Source organism: Cervus elaphus, chromosome 11 (genome assembly GCF_910594005.1).
Source record: "Cervus elaphus chromosome 11, mCerEla1.1, whole genome shotgun sequence".
NCBI lineage: Eukaryota > Metazoa > Chordata > Mammalia > Artiodactyla > Cervidae > Cervus > Cervus elaphus.
The window spans coordinates 81741769-81765258 of record NC_057825.1 but is presented as its reverse complement, the minus strand read 5'-3'; the positions used below and the strand labels follow the sequence as shown (position 1 = coordinate 81765258).

Sequence of the window (23490 nt, the reverse complement as noted above, 5' to 3'; positions counted from 1 at the left end):
GAAAGGAAAAATAGGTAGAGCAGTTAAGTATCTGCCGAGGTCACACAGTTCACTGTGACAGAGCCTCAATAATAATCTAAGCATTTTGGGTCCAAAGCCCACATTCTTAACCACTATACCATATGTGCTTTGATTTCCACTACCCATCATAGAAACAACTGGGCTGCAAACTAAGCACTTACTTAGTAACTTTAACTTTCAGAACATAAATGAGAATCAGGCATGCACAAAAAGGTACCATGAGAAGACAAGAGAGATGATGCAAAGTTCAAAGGAAAGTTCTTCTGACAAACTCATAGCATGCTCTTTTTCATTAGATACAATTCTAACAAACCTGACTGGCCAATCTTCTGGCCAACAATGCAACAGAAACAAGCAGACAGAGGAGGCAGATATAAAGGGCTGGACTTCAAAATCAACAAATGTGCCTTATCATTTTATCTTAATACAATACATTGTCAGTAAACATTAACTGATGTAAAGAGAAGCAACCAGGGGATTCCCTGACAGTCCAGTGGTTAGGATTCTATTAAGTCTTTCAGCACGGCCATCAGAGAGACGGGAGTCGGGGGGAGTGGGGGCAACTAGTGACAGTGAGTGGGGAATGGTCACCATTTAGAGCCTTTTTCTAAGAGGCAGAGAGACATTCATTTATTTGTCATGAGCTGCTGAAGACAACTTGTAACTATTAGTTACATTATGATAACTATTCTACTTTCAGCATGCTATTTGAGATGAAATGCATGTGAGAAATACTTACAGATAATGGTTAAAACAACTTTGGCAATTTAAATAGAATTTTAGAAAATTCACCTCTATGAAATCCTTTATTTTCCAAAATCACTGAGTATCTTATATTATTGTATCTACTTCTGATATCCAAACAATACCATTACCAGCCGTTACGTTACTCTTCATCAAATTCTGTACAAAAAATTTAAACAATTTTGCCCAAATAAGGTTTCACTTAGCTTCAGGTTCAGACTGGATATCAGTTATCAAGAAAAAGGGGGAAAACAACTACTTTGGATGCAAATTCTTAAAATTCTTTTCATTACACTTGACTATTTCAGGTTTAGTTTTTGTTTTTCAAAATGTCAGAAACTAATATTCTAATATTAGAATTCTAATTCAGAAAAATGAGTACATAACACTACCAATGAAGCTGTCCTCTTCTACCACATTCCAAATCAAACCTGAATCTTATCAGTCTTTGAGAGCTAACTCCCAACACAGGAGACCACATTAAAAGATTCTATTGCGAGATAACTGGCAAAAACTGGGTTGAGGGGGAAAGTTCTGTAGGACAAATGAGTAAGTTTCTTTAAAAAGGCAGGAGGGACAAGGAAAAAAATAAAAAAGAAGTGAAGGCAGAACCTACAGACATAAAAGAAGTTTGAGACATATCAACTAATTGCAACATGTGAAGCTTATTTCTTACTAAGAAGCTACTATTAATATTGTTAAGAGATGACAATGGTATTATGATTATATTTTTATAAACTATATTAAGGCATATTTTAAAATCGTGTAGTTCATACATGGGTTTCCCGGTGGCTCAGCAGTAAAGAATTCACCTGCCAATGCAGGAGGCGCGGGGTGATCCCTGAGTTGGGAAGATCCCTTGGGAAAGGAAATGGAAACTCATTCCAGTATTCTTTCGTGGGAAATCCCATGGACAGAGGAGCCTGGCAGACTGCAGTGTGTGGGGTTGCGATGAGTCAGGCACAGCAGGAACTAAACTACAGCAACAGTTAATCCACATCAAGTGCATAATTCAAAGGCTTTTCTTTAGTAAATTCACCTAGTTGTGCAACCATCAGTATAAATCAATTTTAAAATATTTCCATTAACCAATAAGACCCCTCACATCCATTAACTCTTAATCCCTCCTCACACACACACACACACCAGCCGACTAATCCTCTTTCTGACTCTTAGATCTGCCTTTTCTGGACATTCCACATTAACAGAATTGGCTGGCTGCGTACACTTTACAATTTTTAAGGATCATTAATGTCACAGCATGTATCGTTTGTTTCTTTTTCTTGCTCAACAGCATTCCGTTGCATTGTATAGACGTATTTTGTCTATTCATTCCCCAGCTGATGGGCAGTTAGGTTGGTGCCAACCTCTGCCTAGTAAGAATAACGTTGCTGTGTAGGCAGATACACAGGAGTGGAACTGCTAGGTCATTATGGCAAACTAATAAACTTTTCAAGAAATTTTTAAAGTGTTTTGGATATTTTAGCTTATTTAATCCCTACAAAAGCCTTAAGAGGAAGCTATTACTATTATCCCCATTTTAGGGATGAGGATACAAAGGTCCATCCAAAAAGCCTAAGCAATGTGGTCAAGCGAGATGAGAATCAAAGTAGCTTGGCTTTAGAGTCTGTGGTTGTAACCACTGGGCCATATACTTCAAGCTCACTGGCAAGTTTAACCTTTCTCACAAGACATAAACAAATTAAAGAAATTTAATATAAAAATTCAGGTGTCTTCTAAGAACACAAAACCAGAGAGTCTAATGTTAATTAAATTTAAGTGTATATCTCATAACATATATATGGTAGTAATTCTTGTTATCTCTGAGTGGCAGAGTAGGAATACATTTGTTTCTTTTTATTTAATTGTATTTTCATTTATTATAGTGATATGGATCACAATAAACTGTGGAAAATTCTGAAAGAGATGGGAATACCAGACCACCTGACCTGCCTCTTGAGAAATCTATATGCAGGTCAGGAAGCAACAGTTAGAACTGGATGTGGAACAACAGACTGGTTCCAAATAGGAAAAGGAGTACGTCAAGGCTGTATATTGTCACCCTGCTTATTTAACTTACATGCAGAGTACAGCATGAGAAACGCTGGGCTAGAAGAAGCACAAGCTGGAATCAAGATTGCCGGGAGAAATATCAATAACCTCAGATATGCAGATGACACCACCCTTATGGCAGAAAGTGAAGAGGAACTAAAAAGCCTCTTGATGAAAGTGAAAGAGGAGAGTGAAAAAGTTGGCTTAAAACTCAACATTCAGAAAACTAAGATCATGGCATCTGGTCCCATCACTTCATGACAAATAGATGGGGAAACAGTGGCTGACTTTATTTTGGGGGGCTCCAAAATCACTGCAGGTGGTGACTGCAGCCATGAAATTAAATGACACTTACTCCTTAGAAGGAAAGTTATGACCAACCTAGACAGCATATTAAAAAGCAAAGACATTACTTTGACAACAAAAGTCCGTCTAGTCAAGGCTATGGTTTTTCCAATGGTCATGTATGGATGTGAGAGTTGGACTGTGAAGAAGGCTGAGCACAGAAGAATTGATGCTTTTGAACTGTGGTGTTGGAGAAGACTCTTCAGAGTCCCTTGGACTGCAGGGAGATCCAACCAGTCCATCCTAAAGGAGTGTTTATTGGAAGGACTGATGCTGAAGCTGAAACTCCAGTACTTTGGCCACCTCATGCGAAGAGTTGACTCATTGGAAAAGACCCTGACGCTGGGAGGGATTGGGGGCAGGAGGAAAAGGGGGCAACAGAGGATGAGATGGCTGGATGGCATCACCGACTTGATGGACATGAGTTTGAGTAAACTCTGGGAGTTGGTGATGGACAGGGAGGCCTGGCGTGCTGCGATTCATGGGGTTGCAAAGAGACAGACATGACTGAGCAACTGAACTGAACTGATATATATATATATAAAAGGCAGTATTTAAGATTAACATAAAACAAAAAACTCACTAATCAGAAAGCAAATGACCTGATGAATAATAAGATTTTAAGTTCCTAATTTTTTAAAGGACATTTTAAGATGTGCGTACTATGCATGGACCCTAAATTGAATGCTGTGGACTTAATCTGATTACAATTTAGGAACAGAGAAAGGCAACTCTAGAATCACAGCTGTGGCAAAGGTACTCCTGTAGTAGGAATCATCTTAATTGGAGGAGGGGTCGGGGAGAAAGGTTTCCTGAAAGAGAAGACACTAAACTGATTTGAGGGAACGGTGTATGTACACACTGCTTCTAAGCAGACTCTTTCATCAATAACATTGCCTCTTCTTAATGATTAAAAATGGAGGCCCTGCTTCCAATGTCAAACCTTTATTTTTTTGTCAGTTTGTCAATTTTGAATATCCACTAAAGAATAGAGTTTCAAAGAAAAGGAAAAAGGCTTTGTTTTGTGATGTTAGAATATAATTAGAGCATAAAAAAAATCTGTAAATACCCATAAAGGAGAAATTATTTTAAATTCATTATATTCGAGTGTAGTTTGATCAGTCAGTCAACACATCCTTGAAACTTCATCCTAACAGCACTTCTAAGTGTACTGATGATCAAAATCAGGGGTGGGCAAACTACAAGCACATGACCTGGTTTGTTAACAATGATTTTTCAGCAAAGTACGTTTAAGGAGGAAGAAAAAGAGGGAGGAAGAGAGAGAGAACCACATACAGAGACTACATGTGGTCCAAAAAGCCTACAATATTTTACTCTTGACTTTTATAGAAAAAGTTGTCTACAATTAAAAAAAAATTACTGGATGGATGTGTGGCCACACAGAAAGGCATCACCAGAAAGGCACCACCAGAAAGGCACTATCATTGAGGTGGAATTCAGTCTAGACACTAGTACCCTTACGTACTTATGATGGGAGGGAGAAATGGGGGAGGGGAGGGGTTTTTAAGAGTATATAGTCAGTTCAGAAAGACATGGGTTCTGCAGGGAGTGGGGGGAATCCAGGGACAGAATACAGTTGAAGCAGATGAAAAATAGGGAGTAGTCCTGGGGCTTTACAAGCTACTCCAGGTGGAAGGCAGCTATTTCAATATTAACGACCCCCAAAATGTGAAAGTCAGGTTTATTAAGGAAACTGAGACTCAGGGCTGAAGTTACTTGCCCAAGTTCACAAAGCAGGAGTACGGGACACAAAGAACTGGTCTGCAGATACCAGGTCCCAATTCCGTTCTCTCCACTGCAGCACACTGCCTCTCGCCACTGGACAGAGTCAACCTGGACAAACACCACCATCAGGGTGTGACAAGTGAGCTCAGCGAAGTCCAGACGGAACAAAGTCTCCTCCGGAGCTCCCCGTCCTCCTGCAATTATCAGCGGTTTTTCAGGGAAGTACTGGGCAAGGTGTCTACAGGTCTTGAGAGGTGGAGGAGCAGACAACACCCCTCTCTGCCAGATGTCGGGAACAACAAAAGAATGTTGACCAAACATCATTAAAACAAGCCAGTGGCTGAGAGCAATAAGAAACATCAAATTTCAATGAATTTACCTGGTTCCAATTTTATTACTTTAATTGCTGCCAGTTCACCGGTGTTGACATTCCGTGCCTAAAAAAGAAAAGAAGATACTTGTGAAAAGAAAGCTTTCATAACAACTTTATGAAATGCTGTTTTAGCTTACTACTTATATTGTCAATTAATCAGAATATTTTTTAAGGTAAGAATTGTAAAAGTGATTTATATTTACAAAACAAACAGTATATTCTTCCCAATGAAATTTCAACATCAATCCAAGTATAAATTTAATGATGACGATAATAACAGCAGTTAATAGAAACCCAGATTGTAGTATATCCAGGCACTATTCCAAGTGTTTTTATATTAATTCATTGAATTTTTACAGCAATCTTAAGAGGCAGGTACTAATGTAATAGTATCAGTAATATTCTCGCATTGCAGATGAAGAATTTGAAGCACAGAGAACTTGCCAAGACTGTATAGCTAGGGACAGTGCTGGGATTCAAACTCAGGCAGCCTGACTCTAAGAGCTGGAGCTTTTTAAGCATTACATTCCACTGCCATTCACTCAAGTTCAATTCAGTCGCTCAATCCTGTCTGACTCTTTGCGACCCCATGGACTTAAACATGCCAGGCTTCCCTGTCCATCACCAACTCCCAGAGCCTACTCAAACCCATGTCCATCATGTCGGTGATGCCATCCAACCATCTCATCCTCTGTTGTCCCCTTCTCCTGTCTTCAGTCTTTCCCAGCATCAGGGTCTTTCACATCAGGTGGCCAAGATACTGGAGTTTCAGCTTCAACATCAGCCCTTCCAATGAATATTCAGGACTGATTTCCTTTAGGATGGACTGGTTGGATCTCCTTGCAGTCCAAGGGACTCTCAAGAGTCTTCTCCAATACCACAGTTCAAAAGCATCAATTCTTTGGTGCTCAGCTTTCTTTATAGTCCAACTCTCACATCCATACATGACTAATGGAAAAACCATAGCTTTGACTAGAGGGACCTTTGTTAGCAAAGTAATGTCTCTGCTTTTCAATATGCTGTCCAGGTTGGTCATAGCTTTTCTTCCAAGGAGTAAGCGTCTTTTAATTTCATGGCTGTAGTCACCATCTACAGTGATTTTGGAGCCCCCAAAATAAAGTCTCTCACTCTTTCCATTGTTTCCTCATCTATTTGCCATGAAGTGATGGGACCAGATGCAATGATCTTAGTTTTCTGAATGTTGAGTTTTAAGTCAACTTTTTCACTGTCCTCTTTCATTCAAAGAATTCTGAATTAACTAGCTTTAAACTTTTAACTTAAAAAAACTTTACAATATGAAAAGCAAATACCTTTATATAACCTTTATATAACTTTATATAAAAACAAACTCCTCATATGTGTTTAAACACATCTGATAGTATAAAGAAATCAATTCAATACAAACCAAATATATTTTACAAGCCACATATTAAAAATAAAAACTATTTAAAAAAATCAATGCATAATATTAGATTGCCAGTGTTTACAAGTGTAATTACATGTAAGTAAGCAGAAACTGTCTTTTCAATTTGTATAAAAATGGCAGTTATTTTTGTAAATTTAAAATGTTTTATAATTGAATCAAAATTTTCAAAATATTTAAACTATGAACTGAAACTTAAATTGATTTTCATCTCATATCAACTAATGAAGACCAATACATGCAATTCACCCATCACAGATAAATTCATTCATGTGATGAGAATTATTCTTAGTCGTAACACTTCTTCTTCTTTTTTTTTTTTTTGGTAACACTTCTTATTTATGGACTGGTAAAGCTCAGTGAATCACCCATAAGGGATGATAACAATATTAACAGTGGAATCCTTCTAAGAATATTGCGGCATTAAAAAAAAAATCAGTTTCTAAGAAGATATATATGGGACATAGTCACTGCTAAAACATATAAATAAAAACTTAACCTTTAAACTCAAAGATCAACAAAGGTATTAAAAATACAAATTAAGAAAAATTAAAATTTCAAGGGAAGTTCATTCCTTTTGAAAAAATCCCCATAACTCATAAACATTTATGATGCCAACTTACTACAGAGTAGTAAGTTTTGAATTTAGCAGTAAGTTTTTTGAACTACAGGCAGTTCAAAACAGATTTCAACATTTATTTCAAATTAACTTAATTTCTATTACATGAAACAGACGTTTCCAATAGTGTCACACAAGTATTTATTGCTTTCACCAGGATAAGGTGAAAGGATATATATGTATATATATATATATATATATATATACACACACACACACACATAAATGGAATAGAAATAAAATCAGAGTGTCATTCTGGGAGCATTTTGTAAAGAAGATGGAGAAGAGTGCAAAATACTCATTATATCACAACAACATTAGTCATAAATCTTCTCAAACACTATCAGAACAGCTTGCCTAACTGTGATATCTTTTCTCTGTTAGACTTCTTGACACCCTGTCCTTTAATCCATATCTTTTTTAAGCACTTCTCCAATAAAATAAGACACCACTCTCTAATTCTCAATTCTTCATTTAAAAATTTTGAAATAGTTTTATTTTGTGTTTACTGAAAAATAAATTCAGAGTCTGGGTAATTCCAAATGAATGAGCAAAAAAAAATATGAACTCAGAGAAAGCTAGGATGACTATTTTGACAACTGAAATTCTGTTTCCTACTGACCACAAGAGGGCACACTTCCATTGACAACACAAGTGACCCAAAGGGCCCCAAATGGCTGCAGCACACAAGGTACTCTTCTAAAAATAGTCATTAATAGTTAACACCAGCACACAGTTAACAGAAGAACTATGACAGTAAACTACCGGTAAGTAGTTTACAAGAGCCAGTTATTTACTATAGGCTTGACTTATGAATACTATTTTTCAAAATTTAAATCAGAATTTTCTAAAGAGTAGCAAGTTTTTAAATTATGGTTCTTTAGAGTCAATAAGAAAACAAGACAGCTAATGATTACTGTTCTTTTCGCCTTCTGAATATTTTCTAATATGTAACTTATTTGACAGAAATAAGATAATTCACAAAAAGGGAAGAAAAAATCCTCAGGAAACCTTAATTTCTGATCTTTACCACATTATAATCCTTATGTGTACTAATGAAAGGTGTTTAACATTATGATTCATCAAGAATCTTGGATATTCTGGCTAAAATAAGTCATATCTTGCTGTTTCTAAACTCACAGTGGCGAAGATTACAGACAAGTAAATTTAAAAACACCAACTCTAATGCTCTGTACCTGCTATTCTTTTCTTAATCACCAAGAAAAAATGATTACAGAAAAATGAGAACAAGGTAAATATTTATAAATATTATAAAGCATATAGTTTAAAAATTTATAATTCAGTAACATAAGGAGGCCTTACAAACAGCTCTGAAAAGAAGAGAAGTGAAAGCAAAGGAGAAAAGGAAAGATATTCCCATTTGAATGCAGAGTTCCAAAGAATAGCAAGGAGAGATAAGAAAGACTTCCTGGGTGATCAGTGCAAAGAAATAGAGGAAAACAGTAAAATGGGAAACGCTAGAGATCTCTTCAAGAAAATCAGAGATACCAAGGAAATATTTCATGCAAAGATGGGCTCAATAAGGACAGAAATGGTATGGACCTAACAGAAGTAGAAGATATTAAGAAGAGGTGGCAAGAATACACAGAAGAACTGTACAAAAAAGATCTTCATGACCCAGATAATCACGATGGTGTGATCACTCACCTAGAGCCAGACATCCTGGAATGTGAAGTCAAGTGGGCCTTAGGAAGCATCACTACGAACAAAGCTAGTGGAGGTGATGGAATTCCAGTTGAGCTATTTCACATCCTAAAAGATGATGCTGTGAAAGTGCTGCACTCAATATGCCAGCAAATTTGGGAAACTCAGCAGTGGCTACAGGACTGGAAAAGGTCAGTTTTCATTCCAATCCCAAAGACAGACAATGCCAAAGAATGCTCCAACTACTGCACAATTGCACTCATCTCACATGCTAGTAAAGTAATGCTAAAAATTCTCCAAGCCAGGCTTCAACAGTACATGACCCATGAACTTCCAGATGTTCAAGCTGGATTTAGACAAGGCAGAGGAACCAGAGATCAAATTGCCAACATATGCTGGGTCATCGAAAAAGCAAGAGAGTTCCAGAAAAACATCTATTTCTGCTTTATTGACTATGCCAAAGCCTTTGACTATGTGGATCACAACAAACTGTGGAAAATTCTTGAGAGATGAGAATACCAGACCACCTCACCTGCCTCTTGAGAAATCTGTACGCAGGTCAGGAAGCAAGTTAGAACTGAACATGGAACAACTGACTGGTTCCATATCGGGAAAGGAGTACGTCAAGACTGTATATTGTCACCCTGCTTATTTAACTTACATGCAGAGTACATCATGAGAAACACTGGGATGGAAGAAGCACAAGCTGGAATCAAGATTGCCGGGAGAAATATCAATAACCTCAGATACGCAGATGACACCATCCTTATGGCAGAAAGTGAAGAGGAACTAAAAAGCCTCTTGATGAAAGTGAAAGAGGAGAGTGAAAAAGTTGCCTTAAAGCTCAAAATTCAGGAAACTAAGATCATGGCATCTGCTCCCATCACTTCATGGCAAATAGATGCGGAAACAGTGGCTGACTGGGGGGATTTTGGGGGGCTCCAAAATCACTGCAGATGGTGACTGCAGCCATGAAATTAAATGACACTTACTCCTTGGAAGGAAAGTTATGACCAACCTAGACAGCATATTAAAAAGCAGAGACATTACTTTGTCAACAAAGGTCCATCTAGTCAAGGCTATGGTTTTTCCAGTGGTCATGTATGGATGTGAGAGTTGGACTGTAAAGAAAGCTGAGAGCAGGAGAATTGATGCTTTTGAGCTGTGGTGTTAGAGAAGACTCTTTAGAGTCCCTTGGACTGCAAGGAGATCCAACCAGTCCATCCTAAAGGAGATCAGTCCTGGGTGTTCATTGGAAGGACTGAAGTTCAGCTGAAGCTGAGACTCCAATACTTTGGCCACCTGATGCGAAGAGCTGACTCATTTGAAAAGACCCTGATGCTGGGAAAGACTGAAGACAGGAGGAGAAGGGGACAACAGAGGATGAGATGGTTGGATGGCATCACCGACTCGATGGACATGAGTTTGAGTAAACTCCGGGAGTTGGTGATGGACACGGAGGCCTGGCGTGCTGCAGTTCACGGAGTCGCAGAGTCGGACACGACTGAGCAACTGAACTGAACATGAATTTTACAGATCTGCCCAGGGAAGAAAACTGAGGATAAATATTCTCAGCTTCTAGACCTAGTCTTCTGCCACTGCATTGATTTGTCCACCATTCTCACATGCTCTGAAAGTAATGCTCAGATCAGTTGTTTTTGAGTTCAAAACTCTTCAGGAGTACACACCATTGCTTGAAAGACATGATCCAAATTCCTTACCAGAAAGTTTAAATTATTTACTAAATATAGCATTTTATAACAGCTTTATTGTGATACAATTCACATACCATAAAGTTCACCCTTTTAATGTGTACAATTCATTTTTAGTATATGCACATAGTTATGTAACCATCACTCCTATCTAATTTTGAAAGATTTTTATCAACCCAGAAAGAAACCCTAAGACCCATTAGCAGTCACTCTCTATTCCTCCCCCTCCCAATCCCTGACAACAGTACTGGGTCTACTTTCTGCCTCTAGGGATTTGACTATTCTGGACATTTCACACAAATATGATCGTACAAACTATGGTTCCTTGTGACTGGCTTCTTTCACTGAGCATAAGCTTCAGGTGCATCCATGTTGTAGCATGTATCAGTACTTTATTCTTTTGTTGCTGAATAATATTTCATTGAATGAAAATTCCACATTTGTTTATCCTTTTACCAGTTGAAGGATATGTGGGTTGTTTCCATTTTGGCCTATTATGAATAATGCTTTTATGAACACTGTGTGGATCTACGCTTTCAGTTCTCTTGGATAGAGAGCCAAGAGTGGAATTGTTGAATCACATGGTAACCTCTGTTTAGCTTCTCAAGAACTGTCAGATTTTTTTCCAAAGTGGTGGCACCATTTTATATTATTACCAGCAATATATGAGGGTTCCAATTTCTCTACAGCCAAGCTGATATATATTATTACCTGGCTTTTTAACTTTAGTTTTCCTCATTGATGTGAAGTGGTATCTCTTTGTGGTCTAATAACTCACTAATGACTAACAATCTTAAGCAACTTTTCATATGCCTGTTTGTCATTTGAATATTGCCTTTGAAAAACTGTGTATCTAATTCTTTGCCCATTTTTAATTGTGTCATATTTTTACTGTTGACTCATAAGCATCTTTATAGATCCTGATGTAAGCCTCTTATTAGTTACATGACCTGTAAATATTTAATCCCACTGTGAGTTGTCTTCATTTTTTGATGGTGTTCTTTGAAGCAAAAAATTTTAAATTTTGTTAAGTCAAACTTTATCTACTTTAAGCTGCTTGTGCTTTGGGTATTATAGATGAGAAACGACTGCCTGGAAACCAAGGTCACAAAGATTTTTTTCCCTATGTTTTCTTCTAAAGAGTTTTATAATTTAGCTTTTCCATTTAAGTCTAGGACCCATTTCCATTTAGGTCTATGACTTTTTCTATGGTGTCTGGCAGGGCTCAAATTTCACTCCTTTGCACGTGGATAGCCAGCTGTGAAGTACAACATTTTAACTATAAAACTGTTTACTATCTGACCCCTGTCTGTATTTCCAGTCATACCTTACTTGGCGCTTTAGGCTCTAGCCAAACTAAACAACTGCCCAGCCCCAGTGCTATCCACACTTTTACCCTCTGGCACTTACTGCTTAGACAAACACTTTCCCTAAGCTCCCTCCCCTGGCCTAACTCCTAGACATCTTTTAAAGCTCACCTTAGTTATTATCACTGCCCACAAACCCTTCCTGACCCCACTTCAAGTTAGGCATCCCCCACACAGACTCCCAGAGATTCTGGGTAACCTTGCTCATACAGGAGTGAGTTTGGTTTGGAAAATCCTGCAGATATAGAGCTGATCTCAGATTAGAGGAGCTCTTGGAAACCATTACATTTCTAAGGTGTCCTGGAATTCAGTTTGGTTCAGTCAGTCTTTCAGAAAGCGTTCATTCTAGCACTGGTTTGGGAAAAGGTTTCTCTGAGATGATTTCATACTGACTACTAAGTTATCTCTAACTATCGGAAAAGTATTCCTTGAGTGTGACAATGGGAGTAAACAAAATCATCAAGAATAAACTATTAGTGGCAAAAATATCCTATATACTATATAAAGTGAGTTAGATAACTGTCAATAACGAACCTGATCAACTACGATATACCGAACACCTTCTATATTCAAAGCTTACTGTTCAGAAGGGGCTGTCCAATGTGAATATATATAACGAAGGGTTCCAAGGTGGGAGTGAAGAAATGCAAAGTTTAGTGCTGGCTCTGCCAGTAACAAGCAATAGGATCCGAGTTAGTAATTTCCCTGTGTCTTCTGCCCTCAATCTAAAATAAGAGGAGAAAAAAGAGACTATTTCTAAGTTTCCTTCTAATTCTAAAAGTAGGTGTTTACATCAAATAATTTAAGCCTAAACTAATAGATTCCAAATACTATACAAGGATCATATGAGGAGCTGGTTATACAAGGATCATATGAGGAGCTGAAAAACAAAACAACAAAAAACGCTGCCATTGATTTCTGAACCAACAAGTTTAGGACAAGACAGGAATCTGTATTTAAAGCTACTGAGGTGGTTCTGATCCTCAGCCAGGTCTGGGGACCTGGCTTAAGGCACTACGCCATGTGAATTTTCTAAAATATAAATACCAACTTCTAAGTCTGGAAGGGGTGTCACAGGGATGGCTTTATGAAGGAGATACCATTTAAGCAGAGGTTTGAGAGATGGGCAGGATTACAACACACACAGAAGCAGGGTAGGAAAGCGGGCACAGCAAGAAGAGCAGGAGCAAAGGCACCGGGGCAGAAAACAGAGGCTATTCTGAGCCCACTGGGCACCGAACCTCAGGGTGTCTCCTGTGTAAATGCTCCTTCCCGTATAAATGCTCCCTTTCAGAGGGAAATGGTTAACCCAAAGCTCCTGCTGAAGGAATGATTTTGTTTGCTTTTCCACAGTTACTCAGACTAGGTATGAGCCTACTGCAAGGGCAACCAATTCTATAGGAAGACTGATAGCCAGGGTGACAGACATTCCTGGTTTGCCCAGGACACTTTAGGTTATGCCGACTGTCCTAGCAGAATTACTAATAGGGCCCACTTTCACTCTCAAACTTATAATTAAAATTTCATTTAACTTGGATAGTAAACTATAAGGTCACTCCATGTGACCTGAGCTGACATGAAAAAGGAGATAGGCCAATCAGATTATTGAAAATAGGGGTCAGCAAGCATGACTGTTTTTGTAAATGAAGTTGTACAGGAACGTGTTCATTTGGTTCAGTATCATCTGTAGCTGCTTTTACAACACAATGGTAAGAGTTGAGCAGCTGAGATAAAGACCATATCGCCCAGAACCCCTGAAGTACTTACTTCCTGGCCCTTTACAGAAAAAACTCGCTGACTCCCACTCTGAAACAATACTGTCCAATAGAATTTTCTGCGTTAATGGAAAGGTTCTACACCTGTACTGTCCCCTACTGTAGCCCCACGCCACATAAAGCTACTGGTCAACTGAGACATGGCTGGTTGTTTGAAGAACTGAATTTTATTTAATTATTTGATATGCAACAAGATATTTAAATTTGAAGGGCTCTCAAACTGTTCAGATATTTAAATATTTAAAAAATTAACTGAGATATAATTGACATATAACATTGTATTAATTTTAGGTGTACAAAATAATGATTTGATATATATATTACTAAATGATCACAAGTTTAGTTAACATCCATCACCATACCTAGTTACACATTTTTTTTTCTTGTGATGAGAACTTTTAAGATCTATTCGCTTAGTATCAATCCAGCATTGTTAACTATAGTCACCATACTGTACATTTCATCCTTAGGACTCGGTTAGCTTTAATTGGGGGAAAAAAATTTGCCTTTTAAAAATATAGTTCTAGTAATTTTAACACATGTATAGATTTGCATAAAGTGAGTTAACTATCATCTGGAAACAGAAAAGTTCCATCACTGCAAAAACTCCCTAGAAAGTTATACTCTCCCCTTACCTTTACCTCTGGCAACCACTGATTGTTCTTGGCCACTACAGTTTTACCTTTCCAAGAATTTCATGTGAATTAAATCATCATGTAACTTTTTGAGACTTACCTTCTTTCACCAAGTTGCTCCATATATCATTAGCTCCTTTTTATTGTTAAGTAGTATTCCACTGTATGGATATACCCCAGTTTATTCATTACCAGTTGAAGGATGTATCAGCTATTTTTAGTTTTTGGTAAATATAAATAGAGCTGCTATAAACTCAATGTACAGGTTAAAAGAATATCTTGGAGAGGGATACAGTAGATACATATTTAATTTTTAAAGAATCTGCCAATTCTGTTCTTCAGTGGATGTACCGTTGTTCATTTCCAGCAGCGATGTATGAGAGCTCCAGCTCTTCCAGAACTTCCTTGTCAGAAACTGGAATTGTACTTTTTAGCCATTTTCAACAGGTATGTAATGGTATCTCACGGTGGTTTTAGTCTTCATTTTCCTAAAGGCTAATGATGTTGAACATCTATGCCAGTGCTTATTTGCCACCCTTTGGTGAAGGGTCTTCTATCTTTTGTCTATGTTTTAACTGGGATGTTTATTTTCTTACTGTTGAGCTTTGAAAGTTTTTTTATATATTCTTGATACAAGTTCTTTTGCAAGCATTACAATTTGCAAATATTTCCTCCCAGTCTTAGCTTGTCTTTTCTCTTAACAGTGTCTTCTGCAGAGCATTATGGACTGAACTGATGCTTTCGAACTGTGGTACTGAAGAAGGCTCTTGAGAGTCTCTTGGACTGCAAGATCAAACCAGTCAATCCTAAAGGAAATCAACCCTGAATAGTCACTGGAAGGACTGATGCTGAAGCTGCAGCTCCAAAACTTTGATCACCTGATGCAAAGAGCCAACTCACTAGAAAAGACCCTGGTGCTGGGAAAGATTGAGGGCAGGAGGAGAAGCGGGCGACAGAAAATGAGATGGTTGGGTGGCATCACCAACTCAATGGACAAGAGTTTGAGCAAACTCCGGAAGACAGTGAAGGGCAGGGAAGCCTAGTGTGCTGCAGTCCATGGGGTTGCAAAGAGTTGGACATGACTGAGTGACTGAACAACAATGGACTAATTGTGTGCTCCCCAAATCTGTATGTTGAAGTTCTAATGCATAGTACCTTAGAATGAAGGTGTATTTGGAGACAAGGCCTTAAAGGACGTAATTAAAGTTAAATGAGTTCATACAGATGGGCTCTAATCCAATAGGACTAGTCTTCTCATAAGAAAAGGGCCCAGAGATGTTAGTGCACAGAGAAAAGGCCATGTTGAGACACAGCAAGAAGGCAGCCACCTACAACCCAAGGGGAGGCCTTGGGAGACACCAACGCTTACACACCTTGACTTTGGACTTTTAGTCTCTAGAACCGTGAGGAAATAAACTTTCAATTGTTTTATGCCACCCAGTCTGTGATATTCTGCTACAGCAGACCTAGCAAACTAACACACCGAGCAGAATTTTTTAACTTTTGATGAAATCCAGTTTATCAATTGTTTTCTTTTATGAATTATGCTCTCGTGTCATGTATAAGACCTTACCTGACCTCAAGTCATAAAGATTTTCTCCTGTGTTTTCTTCTAAAAAACAAGTTTTACATTTATATTTATGATATACTTTGAGTTCATTTTTGTTTAAGTTAATTTTGTTTTGTGAAGTTTAGGTCAATGTTCCTTTGTTTTTTGCATGTTTATGTCCAACTTTTCCAATACTATTTGTTGAAAAGGTTATTATCTTTCTTCCACTGAATTGCCTTGCATCTTTGTTAAAATCAATTGGCTGTTATCTGTGTGGTTCTATTTCTGGATTCTACAATGATCCACTGATCTTGTTCTATTCCTTACCCACACTACACACAATCTTGATTACCACAGCTTTACAGTTAGGTCTTAAAAATGAGACATTGTGATTCTTCCTATTTTATTTTTCTTTTTTCAAAGTTCCTTTAGCTATTCTAGGTTCTTTCTCTTTTCAGAGAAATTTTGGAATCACCTTGTCTATATTTACTGTAAGAAATCCTGCTGGGATTCTGATCTTGATTGTTGATAATTATAGATCAATTTGTGGAAAACTCACACTTTTACTATTCAGAACTTTTCAGGCCATGAACATTACTCTCTGTTTAGGTTTTCTTTGATGTTTTTCACGAGCGTTTTATAAAAACATTGTCAGCATATAGATCCTACACATTGTGTATTTTCAGCACATAGATCCTACATATTGTTTTAACTTTGACTTTAAAAGCCATGTGTGGCCAGTGACAACCATATTAGATATCACAGCTCTAAGAAGTTTGAACCAGCATGCAATATAACCCAGTGTGAAAATGATGCCATAAAGTTGTGCCAGTGTCTTAGCAAGTAGGACCATGGGCAAAATAAAGATATGAAGAAACAGAAAAGATACAGCATGGAAACAGACAGTAAAGAGCAGAGAACAGAACAAATGCATAGAGAAAAAATAAGAGACCATGAGAAAGAAACACACCTCCAAAGCTGCCCTGGGTTCCTGACAACTTTCCAGTCCCCTATCACATGCAGCTTTACAACAGCCTCTCTTTTCCTGAATTAACTTCAATGCCTCTTTGTTTCTTAAAACCAGGTGATTAAAGATCTAAGTTTCTAAGACTGTATGATGCTAATTTAAAAAAAAAAAAAAAAAACCCAAAAACAGATTGAGACTATCATATTAACTTTTTTAAAAGATGCAATTAACAGCTTATGACTGTATAAAGACACAGAAAATAGTCTATGATTGATAAAAATCAAACAGCAACAAGTTATATTTCAAAGTATTTTTTAAAAGTTATTTGGAATTCAAACTGGACTTGTTCCATACCAATAACACTTTCAAATGGTAACTGGCAGACCACAAATGTCAAATGAACTGATAACATGGATAAAACCTTAACAGTGGCAATAAGTTTGGGAAAACATAAGGGGCCAGGTAACCACATTTCCACTTCCTACTATAGAAACAATAGAAGCAGCATCTCTAATCCAAAGAGGTCCAAACTCCAGTGTGTATAAAAAAATCACCTGAGGTTTTGTTTTTGGAAATATGTAAAACTAGATATGAAAATCCTTCCCATTATAAATACCCAGCTATAGCAGGTAAGATAGAACAAGTACTCTTTTAAATGCAGTGCTGGACTCACGAGGAAAGAAATCCACAGGAGGCAAAAACAGAGAGAAAACAGTAATTTGCTAAAAAAATTAAAATCTGTTGAATGCATTTACTGAAGGAAATCAGAGTGGTAAGCAAGAGCTAAAGTCATGCTGCTGCTGCTGCTGCTAAGTCGCTCAGTCATGTCCGACTCTCAGCAACCCCATGGACTGCAGCCCACCAGGCTCCTCTGTCCATGGGATTTTCCAGGCAAGAGTACTGGAGTGGGGTGCCATTGCCTTCTCCGGCTAAAGTTATGTATGACTTCAGCTTAAACTTGGAGTCTAGAGACTTGAATTGGCCACCTGATGCGAAGAACTGACTCATTTGAAAAGACCCTGATGCTGGGAAAGATTGAGGGCTGAAGAAGGGGACGACATGGCATCACTGACTCGATGGACACGAGTCTGAGTAAACTCGGAGTTGGTGATGGACAGGGAGGCCTGGCGTGCTGTGGTTCATGGGGTCACAGAGTCGGACAGGACTGAGCGACTGACTGAACCGAACTGACAGTGAAAGCTGGAACTGAGATCACCACAAAAAAAGCAACAATGCCCCCAAAAGTCACACCTCGCAGTGCATGGAGGTAAGGAAGGGGGTATCTGTCCACTGACACAGAGAACAAATTTTAAAAAGTGCTTGAATCACTGGAATGGGATTTCTTGAAAATTCATATTCATAATTACAACCTATTTTCTCAGTTTAGTATAAATTTACACTGCAAGGACCAGGAAACTCAAGCCAAGAAACGAATTTAAGCTGTTCCTGCATTGGTAATCAAGGCACCTGTCAGAAAGAGAAGCAAATTTTCTATAGAGAAATACACTTTCAATCCATGCCCCAGGAGATTCCTAAATACAGCACTGGCCAAATATGAAATTAAAACAAAATTATCAAACCAAAAGGAAACAAACTACAAGAACAGCAGAAGTTAAAAACAACAGAATGAAATTTGTGGGAAGTTCAAATTTTGGAATTAATGGATACATGAAATTACAGTTAAGTATGCTTTAAAAGTTTATAGGGCTATAGGAAAGTATTAACTACATGGGCCAGAAATAAGAGGCTAAAAAAAATGACTTGAAAGACAGGAATAAAAGAACTTACTAGAATTAAGTATAAATAAAAAATAAAATAAAAAATAAAAATGAAAAATATAAGTCTTGAAATTAAAAACCTAATTGGAGCACACACAGAGACAGAATTAGTAAATCAAATGACAGATCTAAAACAGCAAAAAGAGACAGATATAGAAGATATGAGAGATTGAGACATTTTAAAATCATCTTATCTCATAAAGACATCTCATGAAAGAGAGAGGAACATACATCTAATTAAAATTTCAAAAGAAAAGAAAATCAAACCATGGTGAAATATTATGTCAAATAAACTGAATATTTATTTATTGAGATAATTGGTAGTTCAGATTAATTATAAAAAGATTTAAAAAAAGACAAAATAGTCTACCCAATAAAATCTTTTTCTCACTTGAAGCCTTCTATTTATTTTTAAATATGAATTTCTACCTTACAAAAGAATATATCCTTCAAATACATCAGTCATGAAACCTAGCACCTATCCATTTGAGGACACCATTTCCACCTATAATAATCAGGATCTATCCATTAAATAAAACCATGCAACAGCCAACTTCATCTTTTAAATTTAAAATTCTGTTTAGATCTGAATTAAGTAAACAAATTACTGGAACACAAGAATGCATCTGAGTACTGGATTTATATCTTTCACTAAAATCAGTGATTTTAAAACATATATTTGCTTTTTGAAAGTGAAAGTGAAGTCGCTCAGTCATGTCCGACTTTTTGCGACCCCGTGGACTGTAGCCCACCAGGCTCCTCCGTCCATGGGATTCTCCAGGCAAGAATACTTGAGTGGGTTGCCATTTCCTTCTCCAGGGGATCTTCCTGACCCAGCGATCGAACCCGGGTCTCCTGCATTGCAGGCAGACACTTTTTAAACTTAGCCACAAGGGAAGCCCATATTTGCTTTTTACCTGACATAAAATTCCAAACTTAAATATATTTATAAGACAGACTAATTTGGCTTCATGAAATCTATAAATGTTACTTTCACAAAGTGAAAGTGAAGTCACTCAGTCGTGTCCGACTCTTTGCGACCCTGTGGACTGTAGCCTACCAGGCTCCTCTGTACATAGGATTCTCCAGGCAAGAATACTGGAGTGGGTTGCCATTTCCTTCTCTAAGCACTCCTAAAAATATTAGAAACATCTTTTTCTGTGTCATATTATATAAAAAATTTTCTACTATTATTCCTCCTTTCACTAAAAATCCATCTATTAGTACAGGAGAATGACCAATATGAATACCACTTTTTTCACATATTTCCTCTGTTCCAAAATCCTTTGACTGCATCTCACTTGCTTCCATTACTGCTGCGTTTTTACCTCGATCATACTTTGGTGATCTCAGAGGATAAACTGAAAAGACGGACTGAAAAGAAGACAGGACAACCCCTAAGGACACAGAGTTAAAGCAGCACGGAATGATGAGTGCCTGAACTAAAGTAATTTAATGAGAATGGACAGAAATGGCTAAAATTCTACATTATTCCACATTTCTGTTTGTGGTTGTCCAGAGCCAAAATTAACAAGATCCACATTTTATTTGCTAAAGCAATTATTTTCAGGACTAAATAGCTATGTTTTCTGCTGCACTGTCAATCCAGGGGTGTTCTAGGACAGTCCTCCAAGGAAGGACCGTAACAGCAGGGCCATTCCTCTCAATAAAACTGGACCTGAGTTCACACAGCCTGCCAAGTATGAAGACGGCATTGCCTCAAATAAGTTATGAAAGAGCTTGGCCAGATGGACAGGAAAAAGAAATGTAAGAGCAGATTGTGGAAAAAAGAAGACCAGTTCAGAGAATAAGGCAGGGAGAATGTAGTTATGGGGCCAAAGACAAGACCAAACAGAGACAGGCATCGCAGTGGCTCGAAGCCCAGACTGCTGACAATAACTGAACCTGATCTCGCCAGTACTGATGAATGTTATTTTCAGGTACCACATTCTGGTGGGACAGCTTGTGGTTTCCCATGATAATCTCACACGGGTCTGAAAGGGCTACAGTAAGGAAAATGGACAATGAGCTTCTGTCACCCTTGGCCAGTGATATATCCTCCTCCCAAAGTCTGGAAACGGACCTTCCTGTGAGTCAGATGGAATCTGACTGAATCCATGAAACGGCAAACAAAAACACATAAAGGCAAAAAAGCACAGCGGTTCTGGGTATGTTCGTGAGGTTGGATCCCAGCTCCATCATTTATTATGAAGACACACACAACACATTCAGCAGCCTGTATGACACTGAGCGAGTTCTTTAACCTTTTAGTTTCCTCTTCTGTAAAATGGAGATAATAAAGGAGGTAAACTCATTATAGTCGTGAGGACTTTTGTTCTCTACTGTCTCAACTCAGTGAAGGAACTCTCCAAGTTTGGATAAAATGAGAAAATATTGAGAAATCTATACAAATTTGCTTTAAATGGACTATACTAGGTAAATTTAGGAAAAAACAAACAGTAATTCTAGTTTCTTTAAGAAAGCATTTAAAACCAAGTAGGAGCTTTACAGGTGTCTAGTTCAGTTCAGTCCAGTTCAGTCAGTCGTTCAGTCGTGTCCCCATGGACTGCAGCACGCCAGGCTGCAGTTAGATAGCATTTATGCAAAGCAAATAATCATCAGGTAAAATTTTAAAAATCTTTTAAAATCATCTGTTTTGGAAATACAAATTTACATGAAGCTGTTATCCAACAGCAGCAACTGTGTAGTTAATCATACCAGTGAATTCCAAACCTGGTCTGATTACACTGGTCTGTTACAATCTAAAACAACATTTAAGGACTTAGCTGAAAAGTTAGGGCATGAGGAACAAAGCCAGTATGTTATCTCAAATTGTGCAGGACAGAAACACACTTCCAATAACGACTATCCAATAATATCTTGGTTGTTAGAACAGACGTCCCGCAAATCTAAGCCAATGAAATAGCTCCAAAAGCATGATTAAAAAAAAAAAAAAAAAAAGCTTGTTTGGCATTTGCAGTGTACTCTGAGTAGTCAGCAATAATGAAAGGGCTGAGAATTAAGACGCCTAAGGTCATAACCAGATGTACTATGATTGTTTGCTGATTGGCCAGTGAGATCTAGAGACGCTTAGATTCTTCACACAGAAGTTGGAAAGCAGAAGCAAAGAACCCAATCAAGTGGGTGTACTAGTTAGCAGCTAAAAGAAAAATGGAATGGCAAATAGAAAAGGTACAAGGCAGTTAACAGCCAGTGATAACAGACATAGGGAAAAAGTCAGAGAATAGATATGATCAAAGCCTTACTGTATAAAATGCAGAGTACCTGATCCTAGAAATCTTATACTCACAAATAGCTTAAGGGCAAGGCATCTCATTACACAAATTCTAAATACATTTGGAAGTGAAAATGTGTGATTAGCCAAGGAAAATTTTTCAAAGAATTAAAGAGGATAAATTATTGTAAGAAGTATTAAAACATATTAAAAAGGTACAGTATTTAGGGAAGTGTTTTTCTGGCACAGACATCACCAAATAGATCAATGGAATAAATTTAAAATATAATAAAGATAGCAGTTCACATACATACAGAAACGCTTTAAAAGTGCATACACATCAGGAACCAGTGGTTACATACAGCTAATAGCAACTTTTAAAAGCACCACAACAATCTATATACAACATAAAGAACTGCATACTGCAGTTCTGCATGAAGAAACTGTGGGTGCAATTCATCTACAATTTAAGCCAAGTTATCCAAACTACTGGCAGATTCTCAATCTCTGGAAGTTTTAAGTGGTACCACATCACACACAGAGCCAAATAAAACCATAAAGATTTTAGTTTCATGGTTTTCCATAGAAACATAAGAGAATGTCCCTAAGGTTTCTAATTGAAAAGGCACAGATTTATATGAAGAAGTGGGCTTCCCCAGGGGCTTATCGGTAAAGAATCCACCTGCCAATGCAGAAGACGTGAGTTTGATCCCTGGGTGGGGAAGATCTCCACGCGTAGGAATTGGTAACCCACTCCAGTATTCTCACCTGGAAAATCCCATGGAGAGAGGAGCCTGGAAGGCTACAGTCCATGGGGTCACAAAGAGTTGGACACAACTGAACGACTTCAGTTAGTAATCTTGGCATTTCACAGTAAGCATATTAAATTATTATAAGGCAAAAAACAGCTCATGAAATTGACAGAGGATTACATTTGTCGACACACTCATTTCAGATAATGGTCTATCTCTTCAACAGTTACGCAATGCTGATACCAGGCTCTTTCAGTGATACCAGCCAACTTTCACTCTAGTAAAAATTCCTAGCGTGATGTAGATGAAAACCAGCAACGTCTCATGTGTGTTAATAATATAAGAAGGGCTCCAAAAGGATTATCAATCTTTGATGATTACAAAATACCCTACAACCTTCAAAAAGTACATTTGCTAATTACTTAGATGCTTGAACAAGGTGAATCGGATTTTTTTTTTCCCTAGAAGGGTTTTTTCAGGGGTGGGGCGGGGGAGGAATCGCTAATAAAATACTAACTCACTCATGCCAACAGAACATTTTTAGTATCCTACGACAGAAGCATATTCATTTTATGCAATTTTACAGTTTTCCTACCTGAAAATGCATCACCGACACAATGGACATGAGTCTGAGTAAACTCCAGGAGTTGGTGATGGACAGGGAGGCCTGGCGTATTGCGATTCATGGGGTTGCAAAGAGTTGGACACGACTGAGCGACTGAACTGAGCTGA

At 37.8% G+C, this 23490-nt stretch overlaps 1 protein-coding gene across 4 annotated transcripts in view; it reads right to left on the bottom strand.

Moving 5' to 3' along the window:
• The window catches only part of MAP4K3 (mitogen-activated protein kinase kinase kinase kinase 3), a 179148-nt gene that overhangs the window by 118705 nt on the left and 36953 nt on the right, over positions 1–23490 (bottom strand). For all 4 annotated transcript variants that reach the window (XM_043918177.1, XM_043918179.1, XM_043918178.1 and 1 more), the window contains exon 2: positions 5288–5345. In XM_043918177.1, coding sequence (XP_043774112.1) covers positions 5288–5345 — 58 coding nt within the window. The remainder of the gene's footprint in view (positions 1–5287; positions 5346–23490) is intronic.